The following is a 25,114-nucleotide window of genomic DNA, read 5'->3' on the forward strand; positions in this document are numbered from 1 at the left end:
TTCGAATCCAACAACAAAGAAAACAAAAGCAAAAATAAACCAGTGGAAATAAAAAAAATTAAAAAAAAATTAAACCAATGGAAGTACATCAAACTGAAAACCTGCACAGCAAAGGGTACCACCACCCAAACAGAAAGATACCCGATACCCAATGGTATATGAAAAGATCTTTACACAACACACATCAGAAAAAGGACTAATAACCAAAATAAATAAAGAACTCAGTAAACTAAGTACCAAAAAAAAAAAACAAAAAACAAAAAAACAACCCCATATCATCAGAAAATGGGGAAAATAGGGTCAAGATATGGATAGATATTTCACTGAGAAAGAGATCCAGAGTGCCAACTGATATATGAGAAGGTGTTCAAAGCCATTGGTTGTGGTGATGCAGTATATTAGCAACCATGGAGAGTAGTCCTGGCACAGTGGTGACATCAGCCTTGGAGATGAGTATGCAGTGATCTGCACTGGCACATGGTGGACTGTGGGTGGATCCAGTCTGTGCTGGTGTGCAAAGCATTGTGGGTGGACTGAATAGACTTAAAAGTACAGCCAGTCAGAAGTCACTGTTTAGTTGCTGCTTCTTCTCCTGGTCAGAAGCATCTCGATGTAGGTGCACCAAGTATCCGCCATGGCTACTTCTCCTGGGAACTGAACAGGTATGACTCTGCTAGCTGGTAAACTTTTAGACCCTTCTACAGCCATAAGCAACCTTTACCAGAGCCGGTAATTGTTTATCATATGGAACTAAACTTTTGATAAATATACTCAGACTTTATGGACCTACTGTACTCTTAACTCCTGATGATTTTGCCTTTTACCTATTTCACCCTAATAAACCTTGTATTGTTTAAACCAGTTCCCAGCTCCCTGATGTGAATCCTTTTATGCGCAACAGCCCCTAAAAAGTTAACAGCCCCTTTTAAAGTTAAGTTACAACAATTGGTCATCAGAGAAATGCAAATAAAGACATATCGCTTTACCTCTGTGAGAATGTTCATACATTAGAAAGGACAGAAGTGACAGATTTTGGAGAGGATGTGAAGAAAAAGGGACACTCCTTCACTGCTGGTGTGAGTGCAAAATGGACCAACCATCATAAAAAGCAATTTGGAGACTTACAGGGACACTAGGAATGGACCTACCTTTATGACCCAGTAATTCCTCTTCTGGGGATTTACTTAAGGAGACAGAAACACCAATCAGAAGAGATCTGTGTATACCTATGTTCATAGCAGCATGGTTTGGCATTTGTAATAGTGATAAGGACTTCAACTAAGGGTAATGATAATGATACTTTATTTCAGCTAGCAAAAGAGAATTCCACACTATTTTAGCTCAAATGAATCAGGGCATTTGTTAGCTTGCAACAAATGTTTCTGGAGGTATAAAATGATGGGACAGCATGCTTTAATGGTAATTTTGACAAAATCCTTAATGTTGATTTGTGAGCTCCCATGTAAATAACAAGGAGAAAGTCCTGGAGTATATGCTATTAGGAGCCTCATACTTTCATGGCTTATACTTCTAGCATTCAAAGGAATATCACTATGGGGTGCTAAATGAAAAAATGGCTGTTCTTAAATAAGCTCAGAGCTTTCTCCATAACAGAGACCAAATGAAAATACATTGCTAGAGTCAAGATTCATATCCCAGCTAAGATAAGGGAATTTCCTCATCAACAAACATCATTAAACATTTTTTTTTTAATAAATAAAGGCAGAGAGTGACAACAACACCAAAGAATCTTTCAGTTTAGTGGGAACTGGGCTCTAACTAGAGTTGTGCACATGGCACACACCATCCAAGGTAAGCTAGTTCATGAGGCCCTTCATATTTTACCCAAGAAAGAGGACAAACATATAAACCTAAAAATAAATAACCTCTATAATTGGCAGGAGATAGACGCTAAGAAAAATAAAATTTCAGCTCTGTGATTAAGAAGGGAAAAGAGGCCAAGTAGGAAAAAAATTCCTCTATGCCTAGAAGAGGGAAAGTAAGCTATTTTGCCTGCCCCAAATTATCTTAACACAAAGGCATTGAACTGTAACTTAATAAGATAAAGTTGAATGAAAAAAATTTGAAATACTAGGTAACTATACTCAAAAAAGTCTCTAGATAAGCTAAATAGCACAATAATAAAAATAAAGTGTAAATGAAATTTATCAATAAAGAATAAGTAAAAATAAGCATAAAGAGGAGCCTAGAGAAATAAAGTGCCTTGCATTTAATCCATACTAGAAAAGATAATGTAAACATTTACTTCGAAAAACTGAAGAGCAAATGAAATCTGAATTAACATATGAAAAGCAGAGGTCAATGAAACTAAAAGCAATAAAATGGAAGATAAAATCAATGAAACAAAAAGGTGTTCATTGATAAATAGAATTGGTAAATATCTAGGTGAAATAAGCAAGAAAGAGAGAAGACAAACATCAGCAATCAATAGTGAAATAAAGTTACTTTCACTGTAAAGGAATTCTTCCCTAGACACATCAAGACTATTATTATATAAGGAAAATTATCTGAAATAACTATGTGCTCATAAATGTGTTAATTCAGATAAACTACATCAAGTAAACATCTTGAAATTCATTCAAATAGAAATATAGAGACTGAATATAAACAAATTGAAAATGCTATTTTAAAAACATGCTAAATCTGGTTGAGTGCATACAAAATATTTGAAAAATAAACATACTAAGACCACATATTTTCTTGTTTTAATACTGGACTTATTTTAAAATTACAAAAATGTTCCCTGCTGAAACAAATTAAATTAATATGACTGGAAGACATAAGGTCACCATAAAAAAGTCAATATCAGACACCTTGGTAAGGGTTATTGCCCAGTCTTTGAGAACTCAGAACTTGAAGATCTGAAGTTCCAGAGGAGGCCATAATGTCAATCCTTGAAATCACTTAAAGAATTTAGCAATGCTTTGTTTCTCTCCCTCTTCCTCTCCCTCTCCCTCTCCCTCTCTCTTTCTCTCTCTCTCTTTCTCTCCTAATCTTATCTCTCCCCTCTCTCATTATTGATCTATATCATAAATTTTAAAATCAGTCATCTTCCTAATTACCAGAAATGAAAAGATTAAAGAAAGCAGAACACCTATCCAAAGTGATCTGTGTATACCTATGTTCTTAGCAGCAAGTTTGGTAATAATCCAAATGTGAAGTGACCCAGATATCAAATGACACATGAGTGACTAAGAAAGTTTTGATATATATATATATATATATATATATATATATATATATATATATATATATATATTATATATATTATATATATTATATATATATAATATATACATTATATATATATATAAATATATATATATATATTTAAAATTATGAAGTCATATCCTTTGACTCGTTTTGTTTGGAAATTGAAGGAATCATGTAAATGCTATAATCTATAAAGAGAAATACAAATATTGAAGGACTTCATTTATAACTGAAATTAAAGAGGAAAAAGAAACAAATATAAAAAAACAAAGTGAAACTTCAGACTGGGTGGGTGGAGTTGTACTGCACCAAAGCAAAGGGCTCTGGGGAAGAGGGGGGTCATAGAGATCAAGACAACTTGGGGTCCTGTTGCATAATGATGGAAAAGGGCTTATGTTGTGGGTGAGTGTTCTTCAGAGAACTTTTATGGGGAGATGAGAAACTGTACCCATGTATCAATAACAACATTGTAAACCATTAAGCCCCAATAAAAATGATAAAATGTTATAACTCCAAATGAAAAAAAAGAAATACATACATTTTACCAATAACATCCCCAAATTTAGTAGCTAACTATAAATCTTACTTAAGAAAATTATATATAGAAAACTGAACCTTCTTTATGATAGAAGCAAGGAAGATATAAGGCAGACATAAATAAATAGAGAGATAGTATGTGCTTATGGATTAGAAGACTCAAATTTACTAAGACAACAATTCTCTGTTTTGATTGTTAGATTCATCACAAACACACTATTATTCCCAGTTTGTTTTCTTTTTTAAATTTTTTAATTTTATTTATTATTTTCCATTTTGTTGCCCTTGTTTTTTTTTTATCATAGTTGTAGTTATTGTTGTTGTTATTGATGTCGTTGGATAGGACAGAGAGAAATAGAGAGAGAAGGGGAAGACAGAGAGACAAAGACAGACACCTGTAGACCGGCTTCACTACTGGGATCCTTATGCAGGTCCTTGTGCTTTGCGCCACATGCACTTAACCTGCTGTGCTATCACCCGACTCCCAGTTTTTTTTTTGTTTGTTTTTTTTTAGAAATTGACTCATATACAAAATGTACATGGCAACAAGAGAGAGAGAGAGAGAGAGAACGCACTAGAAAATAATTCTGAACAAGAATGAAGTGAGCTCATATAATTCAGTCCCAAGACTTAATATAATGACACAGCAATATTGATGACAGAATAAGTGAGAGGATGGATACACACTGATGAGTTAAATATAACAGAGAGCTCAAGAACAGACCCACACAAATGTATATTTTGGTAAAGATGCAAAGTCAATTTAATGAATAATTGCTAAAATATAAAATGTCTAGATGCAAAAACAAAGCAAACACAGACTATAACAGATAGAAATATTTAAATTCCCAAATTACTTTGAAAAAAATAAATAAAAGGTTGATTGTTGGGTTAACTGGTACGTTTATATTTAATTTTACAATACATTTTCATAATACCTTCCAAAGTGAGCCTTTATGTATCACTGAATAAGAGTACCTATTGGTCTGTATCAATATAAGCACTTGCTATTGCTGGTTTTTTGGACCGTTTTCTATTCTAAAGTTTTATCATTATTGTCATTTCACATCATAGTAATGACAGATGTTATATGTGTAGGTGTATATATGTGATTATGTATAGAAAGATAGGAAAAGAATGTATATATTATAAGCAATTGGACTTGTGTCACTGAAGATGCCTATAAAACTTAGATGGAAAAGAGTTCTGCCAATATTTTCCTCTATATAATTGATAATTTTCATCTGGAGTTTCTGTTTCTGTGTGGTGAAATGTAGTGGTTCAGTTTCATTTTCTGCATGTTTCAACCCAATTTTCCCAACACCATTTGTTGAAGAGACTCTCCTTTCTTCATTTAATAGTTTGGGCCACCTTCTTAAAAATTAGATATGTCCACAGATGTAGGGGCTTATTTCTGGGATCTCAATTCTATTCTACTGGTCAGTGTGTCTATTTTTGTCCTAATACCAGGCAGTTTTAAGGGGCCTAAAATGTAATTTGAAATCTGGAAATGTGATCTTTCCAGTTGTTATTTTTTCTCTTCAGTTGCTTTGGCAAATCTAGGTATTTTCTAATTCCTGATAAATGTTTGCTATGGCAAGCATTTTCAACACTATGTTGAATAGCAATAGTGGACAGCCTTATCTAGTACCTGATCTAAGTGGAAATGGCTTCAGTTTCTCACCATTGAGGATGATGTTGACTATAATTCTGCTGTATATGAACTCCAATAGGTTAAAGGATTTTCCATCTATTGCCATTTTTATAGTGTTTTGATCATAAAAGGATGTTGGATTTTGTCAAAGGCTTTCATTGCATCTATTTTTTAAATAAATCTTTTTATTTGTTCTTTTAAAAAATATTTTATTTATTCCCTTTTGCTGCTCTTGTTGTTTTATTGTTGTGGTTATTATTGTTGTTATTGATGTCGTCATTGCTGAATAGGACAGAGAGAAATGGAGAGAGGAGGGGAAGACAGAGAGGGGGAGAGAAAGATAGACACCTGCAGACCTGCTTCACCGCTTGTGAAGCGACTCCCCTGCAGGTTGGGAGACGGGGCCTCAAACCTGGATGCTTACACCAGTCCTTGCGCTTTGCGCCATATGTGCTTAACCCACTGCACTACCGCCCAATTCCCTCTCTGCATCTATTAAGATAATAGTTTTGTGGTTTTGATTTTCTTTTATTGATATGGTGGTTCACTCATCGGTTTACATGTACTGAACTAGCCTTAAATCACTGGGATAAATACCACTTGGTCATGATGTACAATCTTTCTAGTATCTGATTGGATATTTAGTATCTGGTTGGCTAGAATTTTGTTCAATACTTTAGCAATTATATTCCTTATGGATATTGGTCTATAAGTTTTCTTATTTTGTTGTTGTTTTTGCATCCCTGTCTGCTTTTGGCATCAGGGTGATGTTGACTTCATAGGAGATTTAAAGGACTACTCCTGTGACTTCAATATTTTGGAAGAGCTTTAAAAGCATAGGTATTAACTCTTCTTTGAAGGTTCTGTAGACTTAATTTGTAAAACCATCTGGTTCAGTATTTTTATTATTGGAAAGGATCTTGATAACTGTTTCAATAAAATGTTTTCCTTAAAGTGATACATTTGTTACCTTTTCAGTAAAGATCTTCATTTAAAAATAATCATACCATTCACTTTCAGAAATCTAAGTACAAGTAATTTTTAGGGAAATTTAATGCAAATAATTTAAACCAGAAAATGCTATACTGTATCAGATTTTTGGTCAGAGTAAAAACGAAAAATATGAAATAGTGTAAAAGAAAAGAACCTAGAAGCATACCTGATGTCCAACATCAGATGAGTGTCTAAAAAAAAAAAAAGTGGTATATACACAATGAAACACTACTTAACTGTTAAAAACGATTATCTCCTTTGGATGAAACTTGAGGACATCATGTTGAGTGCGATAAACCGAAAAGAAAAGGATGGATATGGAATGCTCTCACTTATTAGCTGAACTTAGTAAATTAGGGACTAGGGATGGGGAGGGAGAGCACAAACTGAAACATGGTGGAGTCAGGTGGTAGCACAGCGGGTTAAACGCACATGGCACAAAGTGAAACAAGGACTGGACATGGCGTCTTGCACCAAAGCAAAGGACTCAGGGAGTGGGGGAAGAAGAGGGAGAAAACTTCAGGAGACTGGTATATATTTTAAAAAGGCCAGTCAGAGAACTAGGAACTAATTTAATTGGTAGAGTATGTGCCTTGTAAAGTGTGAGGATCTGGGTTCAATACCCAGCAACATATAGGAGCACTTGAATGGTGGAATCATGTTTTGTTGTTGTGCCTCTTTCTAGCTTTATCTCTCTCTTTTATCTCTGTTGATAAAGTAAAAGAACAAACAAAGATGGATAGAAAGGACACTCAGTGGTATTAAACATGTGTGGGACCCTTTATTCATTCTCTAGCATCATATTAAAAAATATATATATGTCAGCTAGGACTGCCATCATCTAAAGTCTTCATAGGGGCTGAAGGACCCTCTCTCAAGGAAGCTCAATCACATGGCTGTTGGTCTTAGTTGCTTACCATAAGAGCCTCTCCTCTGGGTAGCTCACAACATGGTATCTGTCCACTTCACAATAAGTATTCAAAGAAAGAAACAGAAACCAATATTTTTATAACCTGAGCTCAAAAGTGACTTACCATACTTCTTCAGTATTCTAGTAATCATAGACTGACACTGCACAATGTATGAGTGAATTACACAAGTTCATAAAATACAATAAGAGGATTTGTTGGAAGCCATGAGGATATTAACCATCAACCAGTCAAAGAGCATCAGCGAAGGCTTCCAAAAGAAAGTAAGACCACATGGAGGAGAAGAGTAAGTTCCAGCATTCTTTCAATGTTCATGAAGACTCAAAGTAGTGAAAGGCAACAGAACTCTAGTAAAACTCTAAATCCCCAAGACCAGTTAGCTTTAAAATTACTAACCCATATTTAAAAAATAAATGAAAAAGAAGCTTGTGTCTGAAGTTTAAGTTCATTATTTTCCTTATGAATCTGCAATCTGAATCTGAACCAGTATGATCTGAGCACTGTGGTCCCCAAAGTACAAAAGAGAATCACCAGTCCCATTTGGGAACATGGAAGCTGTTTTGCTAAAAAGGACGTGTAAAGGAAGTCGTTACTCTGAGGACTGTAAGAGTAGAATCTACATGAGGAATCAGGAACATCAATTCTCTATTCATAACCCTTAACCTTTTGGTTTTCTAACTCTTGGCTTGAAATTACATTATCCAGTATAAGACTGATTTTAAAGCACTTGGGTCTTTTCCTGTTTATTTTAGAATATCAATAACAAGTCATTATACTCCAATTAACTTTTCAAAACAGATACCTCCTCTGCCTTTTAAATGCCAGTTTATTCTGCCTTTGACTTTAATAGTGAAACCCTTCCCAATAAGACATTTAAAATGTGAGAATGGAATACATAATATAAGCATGTTGGGAAATGTAATCTGGAAAATGGTGCAGAAGAAAAAGAGGAAGAGCTTGGCAGTCTCTGTTTTAATTAATCCTTTTGTCACCAAATATTATGCTCTACTTTCTTCCAAGCAAAGCCATGTTCAGCAGAGAAGCAATTACAGAAGCCACACCTTCTACCTTCTGTGACCCTGAGTCCATACTCCCAGAGGGATAAATAATCTATCAGGGGAGGGAATAGGATAAGGAGTTTTGGTGGTGGGAATTATGTGGAGTTGCACCCCTCTTATCCTATGGCTTTGGGCAGTGTTTCTTTTTTATAAATAAAAATTAAAAAAAAAAAAAAGAATATAGTCACCCTCTTCCCCAAGAAAGATGAGCCCAAGTATTGACTATTTCTAAGACCAAATTCTTCTGGAATGTTTTGTCTTCTTCATCAAGCCCAGGTCCATGGGCTTATCATGGTCAAACTAAAGAGACGTTATATACTGCTCTATCTAAAATGTGTAGGTTATAAAATTTTTACCTAAGTATTGTGTGGAAAGGAGAGAAGTAGATTTGTGAATTACTGGAAATAATGCGTGATTTTCAACTATATGATTATGTAACTACTATTTTTGTTTTACACGTTCTAATGGTAAAAAGCTTCTGGATTAGTATTAAAATATCTAAGAACATAAAAGACTAATATGACAACATCTTGAAAAACAAAGGAAGCTGAGATAACAGCATTTGTCTGTATAGGAAAACTGTATTTATTTCTGAGATCAGACCAGATTGTTGGCATGTTCAGAGTGGTGTGGCAGTAGACTTGTACTTGTGGCTTCAAGAAATATATCCATTTTACAATATATTTTTAATTTTTTTACTTTTTCTCCTTTGTTGCCCTTGTTGTTTATTATCGTTGTTGTTATTGTTGTTTGTTGGTATGCATGAGACCCCTTCTGTTTCATTTGGTTTAAATCCCCCCTGCTTAACACTATTCTATTTACATAACCACTGTTAACAAGCACCACCCTCCCTCCAGGGCATTGGTTCAATCCCCACTGTTTCATGATATGTTTTTGCTCCACCCCCTCTCCTTGTCACACCCTGATCCTCTCCTTGTCAAACTCTGATTGTCACCAGTCACTTTTCTCTCCACCCTCTCTATGTCACATCCTGTTTCCACCCTACTTGGCAAGTATATATAAAGACAGCATTGTGAGTTTTACAGTACCTTTAGTTTAGCTTAGTTCGGCTTAGATTGTGCTGCGTCCTGCATGAATAAAGAGATACTGCCTACAGCTCAACCATGAGTCCCTGGTCGTCTGTTACCCGCCCGTGAAGCCAGCCCGGCGAAAACAACATAACCCGTCAAAAACAACAGTTGTTGTTATTGCTGTCATTCTTATAGGATAGGACAGAGAGAAATGGAGAGAGAAGGGGAAGACAGAAAGGGGAGAGAAAGATAGACACCTGCTGACTTGCTTCACCACCTGTGAAGCGACTCTCCTGCAGGCAGGGAACCTGGGGCTCAAACCAGGATCATTACTCCGGTCCTTGCACTTTGTGCCATATGCACTTAACCTGCTGAGCTACCACCCAGCTCCCCATTTTACAATATTAATCTAAGGAAAAGTTTGACTAATGTGAAACTTTCAATACGTCTCAATATATCTATTTGAAAATTGGAAGTATTCAAACTTCATCTTCTGTTGACTTTAATATTCTTGTAGTAAGTGCTGATATGTCATACAACAGAGGGTATTGATTCTAATATGTTGAAACACATTTTATACTTTAGTGTGTGCATTTGAGTATATTGTATTGGCAATGCATTTTCAAACAAAAGACTTTAAAATAATCTACAGCATCCTTATATTCAATCAGTTTTAGATAAGGAACATTTTGTTAAAAGAAGATCAATAATATTGCTACTAAGTGACTTCCATTTCCAAAACAATAATTTATGAGTAAAATTATCTTTCATAAATGGACTCAGCAAGATTCTTTCTTTCCTTTGTGTCAATGATACATACTGAATTTTCAAATAATATGCATACTCTGGGTATATATTTAACAAGAAATATGTGTAATTTTTCCTTTGTTGATGTAAAAATTAACACATAGTTATCCTTGCACTGATACTTGACAATATAAAACTATATATATTCAAAACGATGTTTCTAAGATGTTATAGAGAAGGTAAATTTTAATCTAATAGTAATTCACATAAAATATATTTGTGGAAACCATGAAATCAATCTCTAAAATAGCAACAGAATGAGAGAATTATTTTATGGAAGAGCTATAATAATCTCCACACTTACAAACATCTTTTTAGGGCTATAATCTATTTTTAAGTGTATCAATTTAATGAATTTCTTTTGAATATCACAATAGACTAGATTTGTTTTTATTTTATATCATCATGCTATGCTGTACAAAATAATATTTGGCTTTTTTGAAGACTTCAGTAGAAAAATCTGGAAGATTTTTTTATTTTAAATGTTAATTATAATGAATTTAAAGACATTAGACTTATTATTGAAAATGCATTCTCTTACAAGCCTTTTTTTTAAATTTCATCATAGATATTTTAAACCTCAAATTTTTGTCACGTGGAAGAAGGTATTTAAAGATATACAAATTTATAACTATGTAGGTGTTTAGTTATAAGGCATATATTATATTTATTTATAATCATAACAATAATAAATAAAATTTGTTCATTAACAGAACACCAAAATATTTAGATCAAATAAACAGTAGCAAGAAAATTACTAGTTTCAGGTGATAGAACTCATTTCCATAGTTCATCTTGTTGTAGATAAATTCTCAGGTGTTGTAATTTTGCGGAGAAAGAAAACTGAAGACTGAGAATCTATAGCTCATCTCTTTAAAGACACTTTAGTCTTAGATGAAGTATAGTTTGTTCAGAGGGAAGCAGTATTTGTGTTGTTGAATGAATTTCTGGCTCCACTCCAAAATGTTATTAGCACAATGATCTCTGATAAAATGATTCAGAATGACTTCATCTCTCCCTGTGTCTTATATGGGTCCAGGTCCAAAGAAAGGATGCAGTGAGTTGAAAAACACACAACACACACACACACACACACACACACACACACACACACGTGATACTACAGTTCAGGAATCTTATAATATTGTAAACCAATGTTAAATCAGTGAAAATAGAGGGGGAAAGATCCAGATTAAATAAAGAAAAAGGAAAATAAGCACAATGTCTGTACTTTGTTGTTGAACTCATAGTTACTCATGATGAAAGTATGAATCAAAATTGTTCTTTATTTTTTGTAAACTATTTATTCCCTTTTTGTTGTCCTTGTTGTCTTATTGTTGTTGTTATTAATGTCGTCATTGTTGGATAGGACAGAGAGAAATGGAGGGAGGAGGGGAAGACAGAGAGGGGGGGGAGAAAGATAGACACCTGCAGACCTGCTTCACTGCTTGTGAAGCGACTCCCCTGCAGGTGGAGAGCTGGGGGCCGAACCGGGATCCTTACACTTTAAAACTGTTCTTTATTAAGCTTCTTTCTCATCAACTGTTAATGACTCATTTGCATTTTAACATATATAGTCTTTTTTTTTTTTTTTTTTGTCACCAGGGTTCCTGATCAGCAATTCCACTACTCCTGGTAGCCATTATATTTCATCTCTCTCTCTCTCTCTCACTCGACTTTTTTTTTTTTTCCAATTAGGGTTATTCCTGACTGTCAGTGCCTGAACAACAACATCACTGAGTGCTGTGGTCACTTTTTTTAAAATTTATGATACAGGGCAAAAGTCAAGAGGGAGAGACAGTGAGAAAGAGAGACACCTTCAATATTGTTTCACCATTTGTAGAACTTCTCATCTGCAGGAGAGGACGGAGGATTTGAACAAGGTCCTCCTGCAGGGTAGTGTGTGCACTTTACTTGTTTCCCATTGTCTGGGCCCAATTTTTCTTTTTCTTGATAGTAGTTGAGTGAAGGAGAGAGTAAAGAGAAAGCCACAGAGAGATGAATATACATTCAGCACTGCTCTACCTCTGGTGAACTTTCCTGCAGGTAGAGACCTATGGTAGTGAATTTGATCTTCATGCATGATTAATATGTGAGCTCACATCACCTGTCCACTAATATACCCACATTCTGATATAAACTAGTTAGCAAGAATCATTATTTTAAGAAACTGGGGGCCAGGTGGTGGCAAACCTGGTTAAGTACACATGCTACCATAGGCAAGGGTCTGGGTTCAAGACCCAGCTCCCCAAATGCAAGGGGACGATTCACAAACAGTGAAGCAGGTCTGTGGGTCTCTATAAGTATCTCTTCCTCTCTGCCTCCCTCTCCCCTCTCAAGTCTCTCTTTCTTATCAGATTAAAAAAAAAATGGCCACCAGGAGCAGTGGATTCACATTGCCCGCACCCAGCTCCAGCAATAATCCTAGAGGCAAAAAGAAAAAAATTAAGAAACCATATCAATAAACTCAGAAAAATTATAATTGCTAAAATTATGAGAAAGTGAAGGTAAAGGTTTTAATGTATATGATCAGAGTTGTACCTAAGATTATATATTTTCTGAAAAATGATCTATAGTGGATGCTTCTAATAAATAAAAACATCAGCAAAATATCCAAATAAAGAAAATGGTTGTTGTAAATAATATTGCAATGAGCATGAAAGTGTAGATAGCTCAGATACAGGTACTGATTACTTGTATATCCTACAAGAAGAATTGCTAGGTCATATAGTTGTTCAGCTTATAGTATTTTGAGAAACTTCCCCACTGCTTTCAATAATAGTAATACCAATTTACATTCCCATCAACTGAATACAAAAGGGTCACCTCTCTGCTCATTATCACTAAAAAGTTCTTTCTTTTTTTTAAAATTTTTTGTTAGTTTTATTTTATTTTATTTTATTTTTGAGAGAGATACAGAGACACACACATAGAAACACCAGAGTACTGCTCAGCTCTGGCTTATGGTGGTGCGGGGGATTGAACTTGGGACTTAGGAGCCTCAGGCATGAGAGTCTGTTTGCATAACCATTATGCTGTCACCCCTGCCCTAAAAAGTTCTTTCTTTCACCTTTTTGACATTGTTGAGCTCTTGTATAGAATCTCTTCCATATCTATGGCTATGTCTGTGGGCACTCAATATTTCAAATTATTAAAATATCGAAGTATATTCTGATGGATATTGAATTGAAGGTATAATATTTTAGTATTTAATATTAATGGATATTTAATAGACCAGGCTTATCTAATCATAATCATTACATTAAACTCATAGTAATAAATGTTTTGACAAATATTCAAATTGAAAACAAAATGAAAATGTCATTTAAAAGAATTTACCAAATGTATGCAATGAAATGAATAGTCAGAGTACTTGTGATGAACAATAAGCCCAATGTGAACCACACTTATGTGCCACCATTCTTTAGGTAATTTAATACAGGTCCATAATAAAACATTATTTTGAGTTTTGATTTATTACTGCAATATAAAAATTTTCTAACATTTTTTTTTTCCAATGCTCTTGGTCTTTGGTCCTTCTAGTTTCTTTAAGATTTAGAGTTGCAACACACACACACACACACACACACATACACACACACCCTGTAAATGTAGATAATGATCTATTCGTTGTCTATGTCTATAACTAGAAATCTCATTAATATAGCCATTAAGTGATTATTCTTCTACATTTCTGAACAAGCAATAAATTTAAATAAAAAAGAAGAAAAAAATCCTTAAGTTATAAAGGGACCGAGAAGGATCAGCCTTTGTACTTGGATTGATGTGTCTGAAAAACTTGAAAACATACAATTAAGTTACCTATTGAACAGAGGTATGTTAATTTATTTATATAAAATAGCAACTAAAAATTTAAGAAATCTAAATTATCTATATTTTTATTTGGGTATCTAGGATGTATATGTTTGGTCCAATTTCTACAAATCAATTACCGAATACAAGAGGAGAACTTTGTTTGCTTTAAAGTATAAAATGCATTTATTACTTTTAATATATTTCTAGTCAACTTATATAATTCACTATGCTCTTAATTTTTACCTCACATAGGAAGAGTTAGATTTAAGAAATGCTTCATTATTGGTAGTTGTTCCTCACTTGTTCTATGTCACAGATGCTATTAATTAGAACTGCCTGCTGTGCACAGTCTAATGTAGATATGTTCCTAATGTAAACGACAGTTAAAAGACTAGAAATAATACTAAACTAGGTTCTGCATCTCCCATGTTTACAGGCCTTCGGTATTATGTAGAAGTTACATTCACAATTTTCTGTACTGCTTTCCCACAATGTCTGGCAGTAACCTGTGTTTGTTTTGTCCTGACAATCCATCAGAACAGGATTAAATTCTTGCCTCTTTCTATGCACAATTGAACATAAATGATCTTTACTCCCTGATAATATGACTTACAAAATGTTTCCTTCTTGACATATTAATATCAACATTGCTTTTTAGATGTATTGCTTTCCATATTTAATGAATACTGAGTTCTTTTTTGTAGGTTGTGAGAGTTCATAATACAGCAATACTATATCAAAAACATTTCATTCAAAAGGTTAACAGCAAGACATCTAATAAAAGGGAAAACTTAGAGAAGAGATATGATGTGAAAGATATTTGCTTATTGTGACATTTCCTCAAATGCTATTCTTACAAACCTCCCATGCAGATAATGAGCATGACTTTATAACACCAAAGTAGGATTTACTTCATTACTAAAGTGATAATCAGAGGACAGTGTATTCAATTATACAAGTATGGAGTAGGAATGGGAAAGGTGGAGTTAGTGAAGAACTTCACTTTAAACAGAACTGTATTCCTCTCTTAATTATGTGAGAACCAATTAAGGTATTCCAGGTTGTACGGATCATCCTTACTGGACTATGCTAGTGGAAATAGACTTGAAAGATGTGTGTGGAGGTTCTAGAAGGAACCAACTTTTAAAGCTTGATGTAGGCTTGTGGGGAAACAAGAAGATTAAGGTTAAAAAAAAAAAAGCTTTCCTGAAAGGTTGCTTAGAACCTTTCTTTCAAATAGCTAGCATCATTATGCATATCATGTAATATGTGAATAATAATTTGAAATAAATTAATTCACCTTTTAAAAATGAAATCAATTATTTGCTTTGATAGAGATGATGACATCCATTCTCTCTCTCTCTCTCTTTCTTTCTCTTTCTTTCTCTATTTCTTCTTTAAAGACTTTATTTATATATGAGAAAGATAGGAGGAGAGAATCAGACATTACTCTGACACATGTACTGCCTGGGATGGAACTCAGGACCTCATGCTTGACAGTCCAAAGCTTTATCACTGTGCCACCTCCCAGACCACTCCATAGTTTCTAATTTACTTTAAATACTACTTAAGTTGAATTGAGTATGTGGCATAAATAAAGTTTTATTTTATTTTTTTTAAAGATTTTGTTTATTTATTTATTAATGAGAAATATCAGAGAGAGAGAAAGAACCAGACATCACTCTGGTACATGTGCTGCCAGGGACTGAATTCAGGACCTCATGCTTGAGAGTCTAGTGCTTTAACCACTGCACCACCTCCCAGATCACGCATAAATAAAATCTTAAATTTTGCCTGTAAAATGTTGAAATAAGAATGTAATAACCAATATATCAAGTCGGTGTATAAGAAAATACCAGGCAGTGGTGCACCTGGTTGAGTGCACATGTTATAATGCACAAGGTCTCAGGTTCGAGCCCCAGGTCTCCCACCTGCAAGGGGAAATCCTTTAGAGTGGTGAAGCAGAGTTGCAGGTGTCTCTCTGTCTCTCTCCCTATGTCACCCCCTTCCCTCTTGATTTCTGGATGTCTCTATCTAGTAAATAAATATAATTTAAAAAAATTAAAAAAGAAAATACATAATGTATATTAAATAAACTTATTTTTCTTATTTGTGAATACACTATAACTAAAACTAGCAGTCATGGGGATATTTAAGGCATAAATATACTAGTAATAATGTCTGGAAGCATATATACTTGTTGATTTTTAATGACCACATCTAAACATATAAAATGTTATAATCCAATGAATCCAGTGATACTTAAAATATAAGATGATAAAACATAATTTTTTAACTGCCATGGGAAGTTCACTGCTCAAAGCCAAATGTTTTAGCTAGAGAGAGAGAGAGAGAGAGAGAGAGAGAGAGAGACTGAGACTGACAGACCGACAGAGAAAGATATCAATGTACCACAGCATCAGAGCTTCCACTGTTGGGGGCTGATGGTAACACACCTGGTTGAGCGCACGTGTTACAATGTGCAAGGACCCAGGTTCGAGCCCCCAGTCCCCATTTGCAGGAAGAAAGCTTTGCAAGCAGTGAAGCAATGTTGCAGGTGTCTCTCTGTATTTCTCCTTCTCTATCACCCCCTTCCCTATGTCGGGCTCTCTATCCAAGAAATAAGTTTTAAAAAAAGTATTTATAAAAACAATATAAAGCTGGGAGTCGGGCAGTGGCGCAGTGGGCTAAGCGCACGTGGCGCAAAGCGCAGGGACCGGAGTAAGGATCCCGGTTTGAACCCCCGGGTCCCCACCTGCAGGGGAGTCGCTTCACGGGCGGTGAAGCAGGTCTGCAGGTGTCTATCTTTCTCTCCCCTCTCTCTCTTTCTTCCCCTCCTCTCTCCATTTCTCTCTGTCCTATCCAACAACAAAGCAACGTCAACAATGGCAATAATAAGCGCAACGAGGCTGCAACAACTAGGGCAACAAAAAGGGGGAAAAATGGCCTCCAGGAGCGGTGGATTCATGGTGCTGGCACCGAGCCCAGCAATAATCCTGGAGGAAAAAAAATATATATATATATAAAGCTTCCCCTACTGTGTTGGAGACCAAGCTAGAAACTGGTTCATACATATGACAAAGCAGGAACACTCTCCAATTAAGCTCTCTTGCCCACCCTTATAAAAAGACCTTAAATATAAACTAATCCCATGAGAACTATAATAAATAATTCATGACAACTTCTATTATATAAAACAAATCAGGTTAAGTGTGTTTCAATATATTGTTTGACCTTAAATCAACTTTATAAAACTTTAAATCTAATGAAAAGAAACTTTGATTTATGGAGTAATTCTAGGAAATTTTATACACACATATGGTAGAAGTCTTTGTCTTAAAATGTTAGTATTGACTATCTGGCCAGTGTCACACCTGACTTTATCACTATCACTGACTGGTCAATTCCAAAAAAAAGGAGGAGAGGAAGAAGAAGGGAGACAAAAAAAGACATTATTTTAACAGTTATATATATTAAGCATATAGAAAAATTCAGTTTTATTCATACCACCAATATAATGGAAATCCATAGAAACACATAATTTAAAATGTGTTAATTTAGGTAGTAAATTCTATTATATACTTAATGATAACATTTACTGCAAAACATCTGAACAGTAGGAATGAATGTAAAATTTTAAATAAAGTTTCACTACTTACTTCTTTTATCAATTCTGCTTGTACTTGTAGATATTTCAGAAGGGCAGGGGCAATGTCCTTCACATTTGACTGAGATCTGTTTCCTTAAGACACATGCTTGATACTCTAGTTTGCACTGTATAAAAGGGAGGAAAAGTAGTATTTAAATATATTATTCTGCCAACATATAGTCAAGAGAGTTATAATGATATTCTGGTGATCCTATTGCACATGCTATGTAAAAACATAAATAAATGTATGGTCTACATCTAAGAAGCTTATCCCTGAGTTCAAATCTTATGAGTTCCACTTTGGCTAATTTTCAAAATGCTCTTTGTCTCAATTTTTTCATATACATAATTGTGATGATCTTAAATCTGCTAAGTTTGGTAAATGGAACAGTCAGTTTTTTCCAAAGTGGAGATAATATATACCAGACTCTCAAAAATGATTACAAAGGCTAAATAAAATTAAGGGGAAAAATTATTATGGCATGTAAGGGTTTTTGTTTGTTTAGATTTAATCTGTTTTTGAAGTAGTTACTCTTTATACAATTTAAGCATAGATATCTTTAACTCTTAAGATATCTTTTAAATGGACAATTAATGGAATTAAAAAATAGTAAGCCTACTCTATCTTTAAGAAACAATAATTATCTTCCTACTCTAAGGGAACTATATCTTGCTGATCTTGAAGTAATGTGATTTCTTTGTGGTTATGTCCATAATTTACTCAGTGCAAATTATCTTTAAATCAAATAGGCAGACCTACTGGCTCCAATCAACAAATGCACCAGTGACTAATTTAATTTAGCTTCAGTTGATACCAAGAAATATTAAATACACCAGTGAAGAATCATATTACTCACAGCTGTACAATATTTTCCTCTTGATTACTCTCTAGTGGACAGGTAAAGTTCTTAACTAGTTATGCCAAAAATGAGTAAAATATCTTACACTGTAATATATTTGTAGTGATCTACTGTGTCATTTGGAGGAATAAACTTTTTCAGATGTATCTTGCTGTGCAGATGTCCCCTCAGGCTGGTGCCAGTTCCCGCAAGAGTTGGGACATTCTTGGAGCGCCTGTTCTGCCATGTTGTCCCCTCAGGCTATCTCCTCTCTCTCTCCTCCGTGGCACAGCATGACAGTATCTTTATCATTATTCATTTTTATTATTACAATTCATTTTTATCATTATGAAATGTTAGTGGAAAAATTACATAGTAGTGTAAAAGTATATGAATTTTAAATATAGTTCCAGTGATAACTAGCTAATAAAAGTGGAAGTAAATAGCTAAAAAATCATGAGTATTTTAATAAAAGTCAAATAAATTTTATAAAATGTTGCAACATTAAGTTCAGTATTATTTACTATAGTTAAAAAAAAGTTAAAAACCTTGATTTTGCCATAAGAAAGTGCTGACTCATGACATGCTCTAAGAAATATTTTAGAACAATTTCAAGTCTATATGCACAATGTCCAAAGTCAATATTAACTAGAGCTAAAATTGAATTTTAAATTTTGAAAATATATTAGCTCTCCTCACAAATGTCATATTGTACTCACCTGCACTTTAAATATGGTTTATTTTAATATAACACATTATCCAAAAAAGTAAATTCCAAAAAGGTCTTGAATGGAGGTTAGGGGTTGATCATCTGTTAAATAAGCATCACATATTTTTACTCAAAAAGTTTATTGTAATGCTACTAAAAATAATTTACAAGAAAAGAGCACAATCTTTGTAAATGTTTAGTTTTCATCATTTAAATCTATTAGCTAGTTAAAATCATTTAAATCTACTAGCTAGTTTTTTCTGACTTAACTAAAATTTTTCACAATTGTATTTAAGATTTTCATGAAATTATAAAGTTATACCTTTTTAAAGTTATACCTTTTTAAAGGGGGCATTTTATAAATAAAATAGTTTCTCATTTGGAGTTTATCCTACTGAACGCTTTTTTTTTCTGTGTGTATTTCTGTAAAAAACAACAGAATGAGATGGATAATCAAACACCTCATGTGCATTTATATGAATCAAGTTTTTTTGTAATCAGAAAGCATTTATCTTATTTATTTACAGACTGCTTCTGAAAAAAGAAATGAAAATATAAAAAAGAATTTTACTAACAAATATTAGGACATCAAAATTTATAATGTAAAATGAATTTATATTTTTAAAATATGTTATGTCCAGTGATTATTGATTGTGCCCCCCGCCACACTTTTTTTTTTATAACTGAAAGTTTCATTGTTCCAAGCTGAATTTTTCAGATAGAGGCAGGGACAGAGGGAGAGTGGAAGGATAATAGCATGGAAATTTTCTCTAGTATGATGACAATCTAACTTGAATTGGATTCTTGCATGGAAAAAAAAAAAATAAAAAGGCACACTATCTGGATACCTATCTTGAAAGCCCTAAGTGATTAGATTTCTAATTCCTAATTAATAACATTATTTTTTTTCATATTCACAATGCTGAAATATTTATGTCTAAGTGATCTAAAATATCCCATAAAGGGTATGTTCATTAATCTATAATTAGAAAATTGCAAACACTGTAGAGAAAAACCTGATTAACATACTCCTGATTAAAATTCTAAATATTGAAAACTCTTAAATTTGAATTACTCTGAAAAACAAGCCTGCAGAATGATTTATCAGTGGTCACAGTTGACACTTGTAAGGGAAAGCAAGATAATGACATTTCCTTAATAGTAATTACCAAGAAGAAAATATGAACTTACTTCTAGAAAGATCTAGGTTGACCATCGAAATTATCTCAAACAGTAGAATAGTAATAACTGGAATAAATGACTTTTGTTACAATTTCTTAACATGTTACAACCAGCATGGCCAAGGTAGATCACTTAAGTCATAAATTCTAATGGGGAGATTATTTTGAGCCTCATGGGATATATACTGTGGAAAGGAGAGGCCAGAAGTGCTACCTCACCACACAGAATATAACCTCTATAACCTCAAATGTCAGTAGAGTATATATAGTTTAAGTAGTTTTTATTTAATTTAGACCCACAAACAGTAACACTAACCATAATTAAGCTAGCAAATGCCAAAGATAAAGTAGTGAGAGAAAACTAAAGGGTAACTTACAGAGATAAAACTATAAAGCTATCTATATATTTTGTAACAGAAACTATAAAGGGCAGAAAGAAATGACAAGATATTTATAGAGAAAAAAGAGAAAGGCTTTCAACTAAGCAAATTCAATCCTGCCAGACTTTCATTCAGAATGGGTGGAGGCATAAACACCTACTTAAAAAAAACTTAAATTATTTTTATATTTGTATTGGATAAAGACAGCCAGAAATCTAGAGGGAAAGGGGAGATAGAGAAGGAGAGAGACAGAGAGACACCTGCAGCACTGCTTCACCATTTACAAAGCTTTCCCCCTGCAAATGGGGACTGGGGGCTCTAACTAGTGTTCTTATGCATTGTAACATGTGCGCTCAACCAGGTGTGCCATCACTGGGCCTCCAATAAACACCTTCTCAAACAAGTAATAGTTGAAAGAATGTATTACTAAAAACTGCTACAGAAAATCCTATGGGCTAGGTGGTAGCACAACACACACACACACACACACACACACACGCACGCACACACACACACATATTTACCATATGCAAAGAACAATGCTCAAGCCACTTATCCCCATATACATAATGGAAACTTCATGAGATGTGGATCAAACTCATAGTCCCCCTCCATTTCCCTATTTCTCTGTCTCTATCAACACAATAAATAAAATAAATTTTAAAAGATTTTTTTACAAGAAGTTCTAAACTGACTTTTTACTCAGAAAAACAAACAAGTTCTTTTTTTTTCTTTTTTTTTTAAATTTTTTATAAGAAAGGATTAATGAACAAAAACATAAGGTAGAAGGGGTACAACTCCACACAATTTCCACCACCCATTCTCCATAACCCACCCCCTCCCCTGATAGCTTTCCCATTCTCTAGCCCTCTGGGAGCATGGACCCAGGGTCGTTGAAGGTTGCAGAAGGTAGAAGGTCTGGCTTCTGTAATTGCTTCCCTGCTGAACATGGGCATTGACTGGTCGGTCCATACTCCCAGTCTGCCTCTCTCTTTCCCTAATAGCACATAAAAACAAACAAGATCTGCATAAAACAATGGCACTGAAATATTTTAGATCTGTAATTTTACTAAATGTCCCATGTGGACTCAAAAAAAAAATGTATTCCAGTTTCTTGGAGTGAGGAGCTCTGAAAATGTCCAATAGGTCTATTATATATCTCTTGATTTATTTCTTTTGTTTCTTTATTAACTCTCTGTCTAGATGATCTGTCAATTTGAGAGAGTGGGGTGTTGAGATCACTTACTATCAGTGTATTTTTGAAACTCTTTCAGTAAATGTTTGACATTTTGATGATGCCTCATTGGGCGCATAAATGTTAATAATAATTTATTTTGGTTGACTGATGCTCTGAGCATTATGTAATGTCCATCCCTATCTTTTATGATTTTATTTACTTTAAAGTCTATTGTGTCAGATATGAGAATAGCTGTTTTTCTGTGTGTGTGTTACAATAACTGGTGTAATAGTTTCCCATTTTTTCAGTTTGAGTCTGTTTGTCCAGTTGAGTTAAATGTGATTCCAGCAGACAATATATGGCTGGGCTGTATTTTCTTATCCATCCTCCTCTCTGTGCCTTTGAATTGGTGAATTTAGACCACTGACATTTGTTGATATTACGAATTTAAGATATTTCAATGTCACTCTTGTAAGCTTGTTTTTCAGTGTCCTAATGCACGGCATTCCCTTTCTTGTGTGTGTTCACTTTTTTTTTTCAAGTCCATATGGGAAATTTAGTAAAATTACAGATCTAAAGTATTTCAGTGCCATTGTTTTATGCAGATCTTCTTTGTTTTTATGGCGTTTCCACTCAGATCAGGTATTAAATATGGCTGCCCACGATCACCATTACTACTCAACAGTGCTGGAATTTGGGGGGGGGGGCGTTATTTTTATTTAATTATCAGAAAGAGACAACAGAAATCGAGAGGGAAGGGGTGATAAGGAGAAAGATAGAGAAACACCTGCAACACTGCTTCACCACTCGCAAAGCTTTCCCCCTGCAGGTGGGGACTAGAAGATTTAACCTGGGTCCTTGCACATTGTAACGTGTGCTTTCAACCAGGTGTGCCACCACCCAACCCCTGGCTCTGCAAGTCTTCTCCTGAGGATATATCTTAAGGAAGCACATTGTTGTAGCAATGTTGATAGCAGCACATTTTAATAGCTAAAACCTAGAAGAAACACAGATAGTCAACAACAGATGAATAGCTTAGAAAGTTGTGACATACATACACAATAGAATACTATTAAGTTATTAAGAATGATGAATTCACTTTCTATACCCTATCTCAGATGTAGCTTCAAAGAATCATCTCAAATGGAACTTGAAGGAATTAAGTGAGATAAGCCAGAAAGAGAAGGATGAATATTGGATCATCTCACTCATGATGCTGAGAAATAAAAACAAAAAGGGAAACACAAAGTAGAATTTGGACATGGTTTGATGTATTGCACAAAAGTAAAAAAAAAAAAAAAAAGACTCTAGGGGGGTTAGGGGAGTGTTTCAGGTACCATTATGGGGGGGGAGCTAAGCTAGGGGTGAGTGTGTCAAGCAGAAAATTAAGAAATTTTACAAATGAATTTAAAGTAAACCATTAACTTACAAAAAATAAATTCAAAGTATCATGTGAAGTGTAATGAACCAATATATTCTACCTAAGTAGAGAAGCTGGAAAAGACTGACACATTACTAGAAACATGTAACATTCCAAGATCATAAGAACAAATCAAGATGAACTAGAAATCATCAATAGGACAGGAGAGATAGCATAATGACTCTGCACCACCATAAGCCAAAACTGAGCAGTGCTCTGGTAAAAAAAAAAAAAAAAAAAAAAGAGAAAGATAAATAAATAATTGAAATGAATTTTAAATGAGAAGCTTAAAAAATGAAACTATCAGTAGACAAATTATAACCAAAAAATTGAGACAGTCACCAAAAGACTTCAACAATGAAATTTCAAGCCCAGAATTATTGTTTACAACCCCAAAAGACAAACAAATTCTATAAATCCTTCAGAGTGTAGAACCTATACTTTTCAAGCCCTTCCAAAGTATCAAGAACACAGGGATATTATCCATCACCTTCTAGGTAGCCAACATCACTATGATACCAGAAGAGGACAGAGATATAATATAAAAAGAATACTACAGGCCCACATCTCTAATGAACATAGGTACTTAGATTACACAAAATCCTAGCAAACTCGATACAAAGTTACATTATAAAGATTGTACCTCACAACAAGGTGGTAGGATTTATCCCAGAGATATAAGTCTGATTCAATATATATAGTTCAATAAATGTAACCCACTACATTAACAAAAGGAAATACAACATATGTGTGTGTGTGTGTGTGTAGAGAAAAGCCTTTGACAAGTTCAAACAACATTCAAGATTAAAACATTAACAAAAAATGGGGATAGAAAGGCATTTCTTTAAACTATTCATGTCGATATATAGTAAGTCTACAGCCAACAATAATGGTAAGAAACTGAAGGCTTTTCCTCTTCAATCAGGTATGAGATGGAGCTGTCCACTGTCACTATTATTTAATATACTCTTGGAAGTCCTAAACCAGAGCAATTAAGCATGAGAAGGAAATAAAGGAATACAGATTGGCAGACAAGTCAAACTGTCACTTTTTGCAGATATGATAGCATACATAATAAATTCAAAATAATTTGTTAGGAAATCTATGGAAGTTATTAAGCAATATAGTAAGGTGGTAGACTAAAAAATTAATATAGAAATGTTAATGACATCCCTCAATGCTAGCAAATACCAGTTTAGAAGAAGACATCCCAAAACTAACCCCATTCAGCAAACACAAATACCTAAGAGCAAATCTAAAAAAAAGGAGTGAAGTCTTACATAGCAAAAATTATGTCATTATTCAAGTGAATAGAGAAATATAAGTAGAAATGAAAATATACAGCAAGTTCATGGATCAGAAGAATTAGCATTGTCAAATGACTATTCTATCCACAGGCATATGCAGTTTTATTGCAATTTCCATCAAGCCACTGCAATTTATTTAAGAAAGTAGAAAACAGATACGAAAGTTTATGTGGAACAGAAAACTCCTAGGACTGTCAAAGCATCCTGGTGGGGCAGGGGATGAGAAGCAAACAAAAGAGAGAGCAGGAACAGAAGAATTATTCTTTACAACCTCAAAAGACAATACAACACTACTTTAATTAAAACTTCCTGCTAATGAATCAAAATAGGCACACAGACCAGAGAAAGAGCATTGAAAACACATAAATTAGCCTCCACACCATGAACATCTAA

General features: G+C 34.1%; 1 protein-coding gene across 1 annotated transcript in view; it reads right to left on the reverse strand.

The window, feature by feature from the left end:
• SPOCK3 (SPARC (osteonectin), cwcv and kazal like domains proteoglycan 3) overlaps window positions 1-25,114 on the reverse strand; it is a 450,961-nt gene that overhangs the window by 96,707 nt on the left and 329,140 nt on the right. Inside the window, exon 6 of the mRNA XM_060184155.1 lies at window positions 17,719-17,833. Within this exon, the coding sequence (XP_060040138.1) occupies window positions 17,719-17,833 (115 nt within the window). The remainder of the gene's footprint in view (window positions 1-17,718; window positions 17,834-25,114) is intronic.

Source organism: Erinaceus europaeus, chromosome 2 (assembly GCF_950295315.1).
Source record: "Erinaceus europaeus chromosome 2, mEriEur2.1, whole genome shotgun sequence".
In the NCBI taxonomy this organism is placed as follows: Eukaryota; Metazoa; Chordata; class Mammalia; order Eulipotyphla; family Erinaceidae; genus Erinaceus; species Erinaceus europaeus.